The sequence below is a fragment of the Trachymyrmex septentrionalis genome, unplaced genomic scaffold (assembly GCF_001594115.1).
Source record: "Trachymyrmex septentrionalis isolate Tsep2-gDNA-1 unplaced genomic scaffold, Tsep1.0 scaffold112, whole genome shotgun sequence".
Classification (NCBI taxonomy): domain Eukaryota; kingdom Metazoa; phylum Arthropoda; class Insecta; order Hymenoptera; family Formicidae; genus Trachymyrmex; species Trachymyrmex septentrionalis.
The window spans coordinates 1,422,495-1,434,711 of record NW_017304248.1 but is presented as its reverse complement, the minus strand read 5'-3'; the positions used below and the strand labels follow the sequence as shown (position 1 = coordinate 1,434,711).

The 12,217-nt window shown below is 29.6% G+C and overlaps 2 protein-coding genes across 2 annotated transcripts in view; one reads left to right on the top strand and one right to left on the bottom strand.

Annotated features, from left to right (window-relative positions):
- Positions 1-315, top strand: part of LOC108751715 (V-type proton ATPase subunit d) — a 3,126-nt gene extending 2,811 nt beyond the window's left edge. Inside the window, exon 6 of the mRNA XM_018492041.1 lies at positions 76-315. Within this exon, the coding sequence (XP_018347543.1) occupies positions 76-237 (162 nt within the window). The 3' untranslated portion in view covers positions 238-315. The remainder of the gene's footprint in view (positions 1-75) is intronic.
- Positions 316-2,988: 2,673 nt separating this feature from the next.
- LOC108751722 (probable tRNA(His) guanylyltransferase) lies at positions 2,989-9,339 on the bottom strand. Its single transcript, XM_018492055.1, has 3 exons — positions 8,674-9,339; positions 6,837-7,081; positions 2,989-3,573 (listed from the first exon to the last, which is right to left on the bottom strand). Exons 1-3 carry the CDS (start codon positions 9,020-9,022, stop codon positions 3,124-3,126), a joined length of 1,044 nt encoding a protein of 347 aa, XP_018347557.1. The 5' UTR covers positions 9,023-9,339; the 3' UTR covers positions 2,989-3,123.
- Positions 9,340-12,217: the final 2,878 nt, after the last annotated feature.

The following is a 12,217-nucleotide window of genomic DNA, read 5'->3' as shown; positions in this document are numbered from 1 at the left end:
ATATATATATTCATATATATATATATATATATATGAATATATGTATAATTCGATTTTAATTTTTTATATGTATAGGTTCGTTTAAACGTCCATGCATTCCTTCAACAATTTCATTTTGGAGTATTCTATAGCTACTTGAAATTGAAGGAGCAAGAGTGTCGTAATATTGTATGGATTGCAGAATGTGTTGCTCAAAAACATCGGGCTAAAATAGATAATTATATCCCTATCTTTTAAATATGCATTAAACCGATAATATCGATTATTTACGTCCCAACGTAATCTAATTTTCTTTTGCATAGTATAAAATTATGCGATATTAATCTAATTATTATTAGAAAAGCTTTTAAAAGTTATTTGTGTAATAATATTATCACACAAAAATTTATTTTAGAAAATCGAATAGACACGTACAAGTATAAAGGAATATCTCATTTTAATCGATCATCTTCTACAACATTCTTCATTTTTAATTTTACAGAAAAAAATGTTGAGATAAGTTATACAATTTGGAGGGACGCAAATAATGGTAAAATCAATTAGATCAATATTTTAAGATCATATGAGAAGATCAATATTTTATTTTTTAATGGAATTGTATATTTTTTTCACATAAATGATTTCTCTTTATTTAGTTATTCTATATAAATGTATTAGGTAAAGCTAAAAAAAATCAAATAGTTACGAGAGATACTTTACACTTTATTTGACAACTTTATGAGAGATATTTTATGTTTTATTTGGCACATTTTGATATAAAACATAAAATATCTTTTAAATTATTAATATTTTTTTATAATCGTATTAATATTTTTATGCATAGAATGTAATGAAATGAATCAATTGGTGTAAAGGAAATGATGTAAAGGAGGTATATTTGCTTTAAAAAAACATTTATTGCATACTGCAAAACGCATAAATTTTTAAATAAGCAACCATATTTTTTTACATCAATTGATTTATGTCGTTATTATGCGTATAAAAGTATTAAGGTATGATTATTAATAAATTAATAGTTTACGAGATATTTTATATTCCATATCAACATGTGCCGAATTGAAAGTATAAAATAATTCTAAAAGTATAGATTTCTCGATATCTCTATGTCAATTCTTTGATATGCAGTATTATTAGAGGAATCATATTACATAAAAAGAAACATCATATAATCTCATTTAAAAAATGGCGATAATCTTTAAAAAATTGATTTATTTCGAAAATTAATTTTATCATTATTTACGCTCCTTTAAACTGTACAATTCTCGCCTAAAATATTTTTCTGTAAAAAATTAAAAACAAACAAAAATTTCGGGATCGATTAAAATGGGACACCCTGTATATAATTGTCGAAATTGTTTGATAAGCTACTTGCACATATTAAAAATTATAATCTAGCATTGTTATTATAAGATTTTAAACAAAATAGCAAAATCTATATGTGTACATAATATATAATTTTGATCTTCAATGTAAATCGTTATCACATATTATTGTAGTGATTAATATGATATATATACATACTATAAAATAAATGAAAATATGCTGCATTCCGTATAATGAACAACAAATCACTAAGTCCATGATTTCTATACGTACAATATGTATCATAATTTCCCACTTTTTTAATATAAAATCAGTGCGACAGTGATAATAGATAAGGAAAATAGTAATTCCATAAACAAAAGAAATGACATGGGCAATTGGGAATTGGCGCTGTAGTAATTTTGCTGTAAAGAAGCTTTATCTTAATAATGAGGAAAAAAAATCGTACATACTAATCTTTTAGCCTTCTTCAGCGAAACAATATAAAAAATTATTATAGTTAATTGAGATACATCCGTTCATAATTATTGTGTGACAGTAACCATTCCTCCATTATAGAACAAATTCACCAATTGGAAGAAAGACTGAGTAGTAGCGAATGACTAAGAATCTTTAACGTGTAAACGTCTTAATTAAGCAAAAATTTAATATTGACATCATTATAAATTTACCCTACAATAATGTGACTAATGACCAAAATCATCGTGCGAATTACTTTGATCTCAATTTGATATCATAATATTAATATATTATAGTTAAAAACGTAGTCAATGAATAAAACCATATTGAAATTGAAAAAGTGTTCCACACCACTGTCAAAAATGTAAATAATTTAGCAGGATAATAAAGACAGTTTTATGTGACCTATGGCTATATTAAAGATCTACTGACGAGCATACCTAAAATTCTCCACTGAAGTCAATGAAATGTCGCAAAATATTATAAACATATATAGTATATTTTAAGTTATTTAAAAAGGGGGTCTATGTTTTTTTCTAGAACTTTGGCGTCCGTTTATCGATCGATACAATTCTTCTCTTGATATGTATTATCTTAGACATTAATCTTATTATAATCATGCTCACAGTATCTAAAATGTCAAGCCTAAATCATGACTACGTTGCAATCTATGATCAGTTATTACTGAAAGAGTATAAGACGTGCTTCAACGGATATGTTGTATTCCGAGAATCTGGTCTTTAACTGCTTGCACGTCTACTTAACATAGGTTACATTATTACAAGATATTCTCTAAACAACATTCTTTTTAGATAACGGCGAAGAGGATCTTTGTGCTCTAATAACACCATGAAGCTTGTTAATGCTTTAAAAAAAGTCTAGAGTCCAATTCCCAATTGCTTTCGTCATTCGTTTTGTTTATAGAATTTGTTATCTTGGGAAGTTCGTTAAAATAATAATTGATTAACAGCAGCTTTTTTTATTCTAATAATAGGATTGTTAATTATTTATATATTATACTTTCAAAGACAGATACTCTACAAGTATGAAGGATCATTTTCACTCTGTTTGAATTTATCATTGAATTTATCAACAAATTCATTTATCAATCTTTATATTCATTTCTCGTATTTTATTTCTTAAATACATTTCTCATTGTATGCTACATATCTTGAAACGTAACAATTGATTCTTTCAAAGACTAAAGAGATGTTCATCTTTTATGGTGTTCTTCTATTTGGTTCTCAGGATTTTTCCCCTTGCAATAGACAGTCTGTTACTATCACGTATAGATACAGTTCCAATTCAACTTTATTGTATACAAAAGAACAAAGTACAAACTTATTTCCTACAAATACGTTCACTCTCACACTGCATTTGATTTCCATTTGTTTCTCTGCTTCTATTAGAATGCATTTCTTCATTGGCTGAATTTATCACTTGTGAAGATGGGGATACGTTGTTCTCAAGTTTCACTATAGTAGGTGAAGAAGGAGTAAGCACAGGAATTGTACTCTTAAAGCTATTCGTTAAGCTTGGTGGTTGATAAGTTGCTAAACTTTTCAAACCAATGACTTCAGGATTCTCTTTCCAAAAACGGTCACCGATAATATCATCTACTAAAGGAACTATAGTAGGTTTCAATCTTCCAGACCTGTCAGGTACCAATTTCCGAATAAGTGTTGTACCCTTTCGAAACAATGGCGGTTCATTATTATAGTTTATACCAAATTCTTGAAAAAGCAACTCGTTCTTATGCGATGCTAGCGTGCCCCTAAGTTTTTCCTCAGCCTGTAACATTCATAAATTAAAATATTAAAAATTAATTAATTCTATTGCATATTTTAAAAAATGAGTGTACATTACAATTTGCTACAATATGCAATTATACAGATCTCTGTCTTATCACAAATATTCGTATTTTATAAGAGCAAATTTAAAACTTAATATATTTTTTAGATTGGCAATTAAATTCCAAACATAATTTATATTAAAATTGTTTTCAGAAGTTAAAAAATAAAATTTGCTTTCTATTTACAAATTTAAAAGTAATCTGAATTCATCGAAAAGTAACATGATTGTTTTAAAATATACATTAATGATAAACATATAATAATTATTAGGCTATAATCAATATATTAATAATGTATAAAATAATTCTGTATGTTCTAATAGTTTGAAAGAAACTATCTGTGCACATGTACACATTTTAACGTACACATTTCACAACCAATTTTTTAACCTACTTTTCTATAAAGTCATCATTTCTTTCTACTTGTCATACATAGCAACTTTTTCACACATTTCTTCCATAAGAATTCATCGCCCAGATTCTATTCCACCATTTCTTAAAATAAAGAAAAACAATGGATTGTCAGGAATTATGTTTGACTCGTAAAAAATTCAACAATGTAAATATAAACTTTTCAAATACCTTCCATATAGCCCAAGCCTTAATGAGAGAAATCCCAAAAGTGTTTATCGAGTTTTTCGATGTTTATTTTTTGTTAATGATTCTTGAAGGCAAAAAAAAATATACGTAGTGCGGCGTTTATCAATATGCAAATTTTATTTTCAAGTATAAATTTTTGAAAATCTGAAAAATTGAACCATTATTCCAGCGAATCGGGTTCGCATTCGAGGTTCGGTAACTTTTCTGTTTCTTTAAAATATATGTTCTATTGTGTTTGTTATTTCTTTTAAACTATTAGAACATTGATATCATAATATTTCCTACAAAAACAATATTAAAGTGTTTCTAAACGGTTGAAAAATTAGTTTCGCACACAAAACCTATTAACAGCACATGCGTTTTGAGATAACGGAATCTCAAATGCTCTACTTATTGTAAAAAAAAAAACATTTTCTAAACGTTTCCTTGATAAACTTTCCTTGAAGGACAAGCGCGATTTGCATTTGTCAGCTTTTAAAAAATTTATAATTCGAAGACGAAGCCGCACGTTAATAAATGCTGCGACACGTATATTTTTTGGCCTCAAGAATCATAAAAAAAATTGGTATCGAAAAACTTGAACACTTCTAGGGTCTTCTTGTAAGTATACATTTTCACATTTTCCTTTATCTCAAGAAATACTTTGAACCTCAGTGATTCGAATAAGGAATGAAAAGCAGCAGTACTGAGCTGTATTATCAAACAACAAATTTCTATATAAAAAAGTTAATGCTCCGATTAAAAAAAAAATATTTGGAAAGAAACGATGATTGTTTCAGAAAAAATCCTTTCACCAGCAGATTTTGTGGAACATTTTAAGACGAAAAGTCTTATACGAAAATGTCGAGGATATAATACTTTTCATTATTAAATGATTAAAGTTCGCCAATTGTAGCGTCTGAAATTTGCGCGCTCAGGCATGATACATCGTGCGCGCGATTGCGAAGATGTCCTATAAGAAATTTAGAGGAAATAGACAGCAAAAAAGCTATCAGCGTCAGAGCTGTGTAGTGATAGGACAGAAGTCTACTAATATGGAGGAGACCAGGCCTCGATTCGAAACGCCCTGATGTTTGGTATATGAGCTTATTTACATTTATACAGTGGGTCACACAGAAAGATAGCGATACTTTTTCAATGGCTTTCGAAACTCAGCTTTACTCGTAGAACGATTAAATATAAATGGTGAGATCCAGGAGTAAGAACCAATCGCTGAAACTCAGGCTGCATTTTGAAATCTACCGAAAAAAGTATTGCAACAATCTTTCTGTGACTTATTGTACACTGACTCGCTTTTAAATATTGACATTGTGATGCGCTTACTGCAAAGGTGTCTAACTGAAATTTATAAATTTTTTAAAGTATTTATACTGTTAATTGTGCTTTAAAATAGGAATACTATGATGATTATTGTAGAGTTTTTCTACATTGGTAATTTTATAAAAAAGATTGAATATATTAAATACTGGGAAAATAGGAAAAAAATCCGAAAAAAATGTTGCAAATGTTAGTCCAATGTATTTTAATGTATTTATATACAATAATTGTCGACACATTGTCAGTTCTGCATCAATTGCGATATAATATCAAAAGGTGAGAAAAATGATGTTAATTGTAGAATATACATTTTCATTCATAGAATTAAGTATACCATTCTTTCAGACATGAGATGTTTTTCGATTTTTTTGAATATTTTATTTAGCTAAAGAAATAAATAGCTAAAGGAAGATACATTCTTTCCGTGACCGTTTAGGGATCGTTTTATTTCTATAGTTTCTTATGCATTTTTCTTCATGGAAACTGAAAATTATAATAACGCTCAAGGGAAAATTGGTACGTTGAAATGAAATGAATAAAATCATATTACATATTAATTATATCACATGTTAATAATTTAAAAACTAATAGTTTTCGTAACAATGTGAATAAGGATTTTATTACCTTCGTTTTCATTTTTTCATAAACGTAGTGTCATTATAATTTTCGGTTTTCAAGAAGAAAAATACGTAAGGAAATGTAGACATAAAACGATTCTTGAACGATCGCGAAAAAAGTGTATCTTCCTTTATTTCTTTACCTACATGAAATATTCCACAGAAATCAAAAAATATTTTATTTTTAAAAGAATGATGTTCAATTTTATAAATTTTAAAGTGTATATACATTTTTTAAATATAATTTATACAATTACAACCATTTTTCTTATCTTCTGATATTGCATTGCAATTGCTGAACAGATAATGTGTCGACAACTTATTAATATATTAAAATTGAACTAAAATTTATAACTTTTTTTGTCAATTTTACATATTCATTTTTTTAAATAAATATCAATGTAGGAAAACTCTACATAATTATTCCTATTTTAAAGCTTACTTACAATACCTTTAACAATATCTTAAAACTTTTTATTTTATAATATTTCACAGAATCTGCCAGTGAAAGGATTCGCACTCTTTCTAGGACATCCTGTATAAACAAGTATATGCAGATATGCTTAATAATAATTTTATTTTGGTTTTTTTTTCTTAACAGCAATTGGCTATTACGTTTGAAATATGCCTTATATTGATTTTAAAATCCTAGATGTTATTATGTTTACCTGATTCGGAGTTAATTTTCCTTTCAAAATAAGATTCCAAAAACAAGTGTTATATAAGTTATTGATGTGTACGTCAGCCTGTCGCCAAGCTAGATAATCCCTTAAATTCTTATCTGTTGGATATAATATAACACGAGCATCAAACGACGGTGGATAATACAATTCTTTGCCTCTGAAGAAACGTGGCCAGTGATAAACATATGCCGAAGCAAATAATGAATTCACATTAGACATCAATTTTGACGCTGAAACAAACATACAAAAAAAAAATGCCATCGATTAGACACCTTGAGTGATGCTAACATCGACCATACTATAACTTTCAAGCCTTATAACTCAAAAAGTACTTAATAAAAATAAACTTTATTATAGTGTTTTAAAAAGCTCTTGATATCAGCTATTAGATTCTAAAATGAAAAACAGGGTGTTCCATTAAAAAAAAATCGATGTGACCTTGACCTGACCTTGATGACTCCAGCTAAGATCGAACATAGCGCCAGTAGATTTTTTTTAAACCATACAATTTATCCGAAACAGTTTTTCTCGAAAACTAAAATGCTTAATTTTAATAAACACTAGAAAAGTGATAAAACAAAATCAAGATCGCTTTAAGGAATTAGATAAAAAGTACATACAATAAAGTTACATCGATTCGACGCTACGACGATTTAAAGACTAAATGAAGGTGATAATAGATTTGAAAAGTTAAAACAAATTTCTGAATATACATTAAATTTTTAATGAAGCGCTTAAAAATAACACAATTGTTGATATAAATATTGCTATCGAGCTAGGCTTCTCGAGCATAAGAAAAAGAAAATATAGGGTTCAATCTCACAAACGTGGATAAGAAGATTTAAAGTCATGTATAATATTGTGTCTGAAAAAATAACAAATTTTATCGGTAATCTTTACTATCGAAAATAGATTTGGAAAATAAGTGCAATACATTTATTTAAAATATAATATATTACATTGATCGATGGGAAGAAGAAAATATTTATAATTTGAATCAAAGTATTCCAGTTAGAATTATATACCTCTTGGTCTGGTCATACCTCACAAAAAGATGGAATGTATAGTACAGTATAATATCAATATCAGTATGCATAGCTATATCTTCATATAGAAATAATATCGTAAATCGGTTATGAGCCCTTTGTTTTAATTATTTGATTTATAAGCAACATAAGTGTTACTTTAATAAAAAAAAAAAGTTAAAATCTTAAAAAGAAACATTCCTTAGCTCATGCGTGTAAGTAAAGTTATTCACAGCTCTTAATTACATGAGTAATTACTACTACTATCTTTCGTCCTTTTTCTGTCGAGGTCTATCAAGGTGGTTTCAATTCTATGCTCCATCTAGTACTATGGTTGCATTTGGTTTGAGTGCTTATGTCACACTTGTAGCTTATGCACTGTAAGCATCATTCTATTTTCTTTCCACATATGTAATAAATGATACAGATAAAAAAAAACAGAATGAAACTTACACACACAGCATGTGAGCATTAAAAACAATCGCAGCTTATGTTGGTGACATAATAATGATTCAATCATAGAATAATAAAGAAGTATTTTGCTTAAAACATTTAAAGTTAGTTAATGTTATAAATTTCTAATATTCAATAATAGGCAAAAATAATGCAATATGAAATAATTAAAAAACTTAAAAATTAATTGCTAACATCATCGAGATAGAAATTTTAAAATAAAAAATAATTATGTAATTAACAGTAAAGAATGAAACATCTGTAACTGCATGCAGGCAAAAATGAATTAATTCTGTGATTCTATATCAGACAAATCTCACATTGTCAAGGCACACGATGAATACCTCTGCGTTTGTAAAGCTGTGTATCTTTCCGGAACACGAATGAATATTCATCGCTTTGACCAAAACCCAATATAATCTCTTTAAAATCCTCCATAACAGTAATAGCAGCATGATTCATTAACTCGAGAGCGGCCACATCATTCGGTTTGACAAACTGGTGCGTATCACAAAATCTCGAGAAATTCCTGCCATCTATTCTAATCACAATCCAACAATTTGGCAAGCAGTTGTCGTCCCTTTCAAATTCCTTTACATATTCGAACTTGCTCTTAGCCATTGTCGTCAGGCATAAATAGCGGCGCGTAACCACTTGTTTAGCCCGAGTAATTCTTGAGAGAACGCTCTTCATTCAATAGTAGGTATTCGTTCAGTTTGGCACACACAATCACAAAAATTCATTTAAAAATGTACCAATCAATGCATTTTCAATAAATACTCAAGAATTCTGTCTTCCTCACCGATTTTGATGAGATTAGGCTCGTTCGACGCGTTTTTGCGCGAAATAAACGAAACTAATAGAAAAAAGCGTTGCTCTGCCCCGCAGACTGAGATATTAATTGTAGAACTTGACGATCACGATTCAGGTTAGGAAATGTGTCACAGATACAAAATTGATAAAAAAAACTGTCAGACTCTCTGCGAGGTAAATATGCGTTTGCGCATGTCTGTCTAATGGGTGCATTTAGTAGGTGCATCCAAAAGCACGAGCGCTAAATGAGCTCTTACCTTTGATTGGTATATTCCGTTAGAAAAATATAGACCAAACAAACACAATACAAGAGCTCACTGAGCGCTCATAGTACTGAAAATGCACCCATTGGCTCCGTCTGCTATCAGCCTATCACAGAGTCGATTCAGGGTATGATCAGCGCGATGCTACAATGCTTTACAGCAATTTTTGATTGGTCAATTTGCAAAATTCTTTTTTCCAATTGATCGACCAAATGCTTTAAAGCATTTGTAGTGAGACTTTGATCGCAGCCTCGGTTAGGGTGAAATACGAGTCCGGCCAATGATGTCTCCATTGTCATTGGCTAAAAAAGAATATGGCACGACCAATCGTTGCTGTTGTCACCGACAAGATACTCACTATTAAAACCATGGGCAAAGTTTCGGCGGTATAAAAAGGGCCCCAAAAGCCCGGATGTAATTGAAGAACGCTGACATTATCGATAATTAATATAAATTTGCTATTATTAGCATAAATAATAAATATTTGCCTCAAGCATTATTAAATTCATGATTTTTTATTACATAAATGTTCCATAAATAAATATGCATACTTGTAAAGCTATAATATTCAATATAGCTATAATAATCAATTATTCTCTTCGCATTTGACTGTAGTTGGTCAATTTCTCAATTTTTTTAGCTGAAGGCTTAAAACACCTATTGTAGATCCGGACCTATGAATATCGGCTTACGATTGGTTAATTTCTTACGACTTACGACTTGCAGCCCTATTGTGTAATGTGAGGTCTACAATAGAAGTCGTAGCGGTCGTAGAATCCTACGTCGTACAAAATTAACCAATCATAGTCGAGTATTCTTCTCGACTGTGATTGGTTAATTTTCTACGACTTGACATTGATACTTAGGGTAAGTACTTAGGGTAAGATACTGTTGGGTAAGTAGCAAGATTATCCAATCACATGCACGGATTACCAAATTTATCTCACAGGTAAAATTTATCAAAAGATGGAACAACGGCTCTTAGGACTGCAATTTCCCAGAATATGAGATTTAACCAGGAACCAAAAGCCATAAGAAATGTGCAAAGTCCTTTTTTTGCCAGAGGATATACGTGGTCTTATATAATACATATTATTGATGTGAGACAGAACGTTTTCCTGTTGGTAAACAACAAGAATGTAATGATTCATTGTATTATGTTACACCGTGTCCTTGCTAAAAAAATGTCTCTTGTTGAACCAATTAAAGAAATAAATGGTCCATTTAAGTGGAACCATTTTTCTTACTTTTTAAAAAATTATATTTTTTATTAATCATCGAATTCTTTTCTCTGCGTTTAGAATATCCATGCAGTATTATAAACGCATTTAAATAGAAACGTAGCACTTCAATCAATGCGATATTGCGTTATTACGTATAAACGATGCTATTGCGTTGCGAAAGGAAGGATTTGCAAATCGGCGTACCACAAGTAAGTACGTCACTAAATGTAGATTGCTTAACCTTAGACCGCGCGGAGACTGATATACCGGCTTTTAACGATTGAAGTGAATTTTATTTGTTGTTCTTTATAGTACTTTAGTATCTCATACAAATTATTGCCCTAGTATCCACAGAGGGTTTAAACCAGATCAGAATGTAAGAACCCACTACAGTCAAGCATTCCCCTGTCGTTTGACTGTAACAGAGGAATATTCGACTGTAGTTGGTTGGTTCTTACATTCTGATCTGATTTAAGCTCTCGGTGGAAACTACGCCATTGATATCAAAATTTTCTGTATTTGTAACGTAGGAGAAGAGGGGGGGGAGAAAAATTAGTTTTGAGCTTGTCGGAGCCTCCCCCCCGTAGCAAAGGGTCATACCCAGCAAACGAAAATGAATTGAAATGGATTGGAAATTTTCAATCCATCCGAATCCGTATTTTAAATCCATAATAATGGATTGGATTTCATATAAATATTTTTATATGTGTACCACTTTTTTTAACTCAGTTGAATTAAAACGAAAAATTTCTTATTCATATTTCTGAATAAAATAGCGTTCATAATGAATTTTTAAATGAAACAATGGATTTTCTACTCACAATTTTGGATTGAATATTCATTTGAAAAGAAAAACTTTTTTTTTATATTCTACTGGATTAAAAAACTGCATTTCCTATTCAGAATTTTAAATTGAGCAATATTCATCATGCACAGAAATGGCTAATATTATTTTTAAATTCAACTGGATTGAAAAACTGCATTTTCTATTCAGAATTTTAAATTAAGCAGTATTCACGATGCACACACCCATCAAACATAAAATACTGTAATATTATTTTTAGATTGAAAAGCATAGAAATATACTCCATGCCATTCCTATAAATAAATAAAAATGCATTCAGGATTGAAAAGGATTCATTTTAACATTCATGAATCCGTATTTCTAAAAATCTGAATCCATTTTAATCCATTTCAATCCATTCTCGTTTGTTGGATATCCACGTCACAATAGAGTCACAAATGCAGTCAGGAAAAGAAAATATGATGTCATTGCAATGTGAGAATTGTCATAACAAAATAATACATTGCAAAGCAGACATTCGCACGTATATCACCATGATTTTATCATAAATGTGATATGTCACATCGATGTGACATATCACATTTATGATAAAACGAACATTCGCACGTCATTACAATTGTTGTGACGTAACTATAACATTATTTGCTATGAGGTCTGTCTAATTGTAACAAACGATTTTTAGCAGTCGCAATTTTTTTCCTATTCCATAAAAGGATAAGTTCTTTTACAATTCTTTCATTGCTTAATTTGTATTCATATACAATTGACATTTATTATGATATAA

What these genes read in the sequence shown, in the direction of transcription:
- LOC108751722 (XM_018492055.1), bottom strand. Translation starts at nt 9,022, where the DNA reads ATGAAGAGCGTTCTCTCAAGAATTACTCGGGCTAAACAAGTGGTTACG. An exon ending in ACAGCTTTACAAACGCAGAG is followed by an intron (nt 7,082 to 8,673) that starts GTATTCATCGTG and finishes TGTTTGTTTCAG; the next exon opens with CGTCAAAATTGATGTCTAAT. An exon ending in GAAAATTAACTCCGAATCAG is followed by an intron (nt 3,574 to 6,836) that starts GTAAACATAATA and finishes TGAATGTTACAG; the next exon opens with GCTGAGGAAAAACTTAGGGG.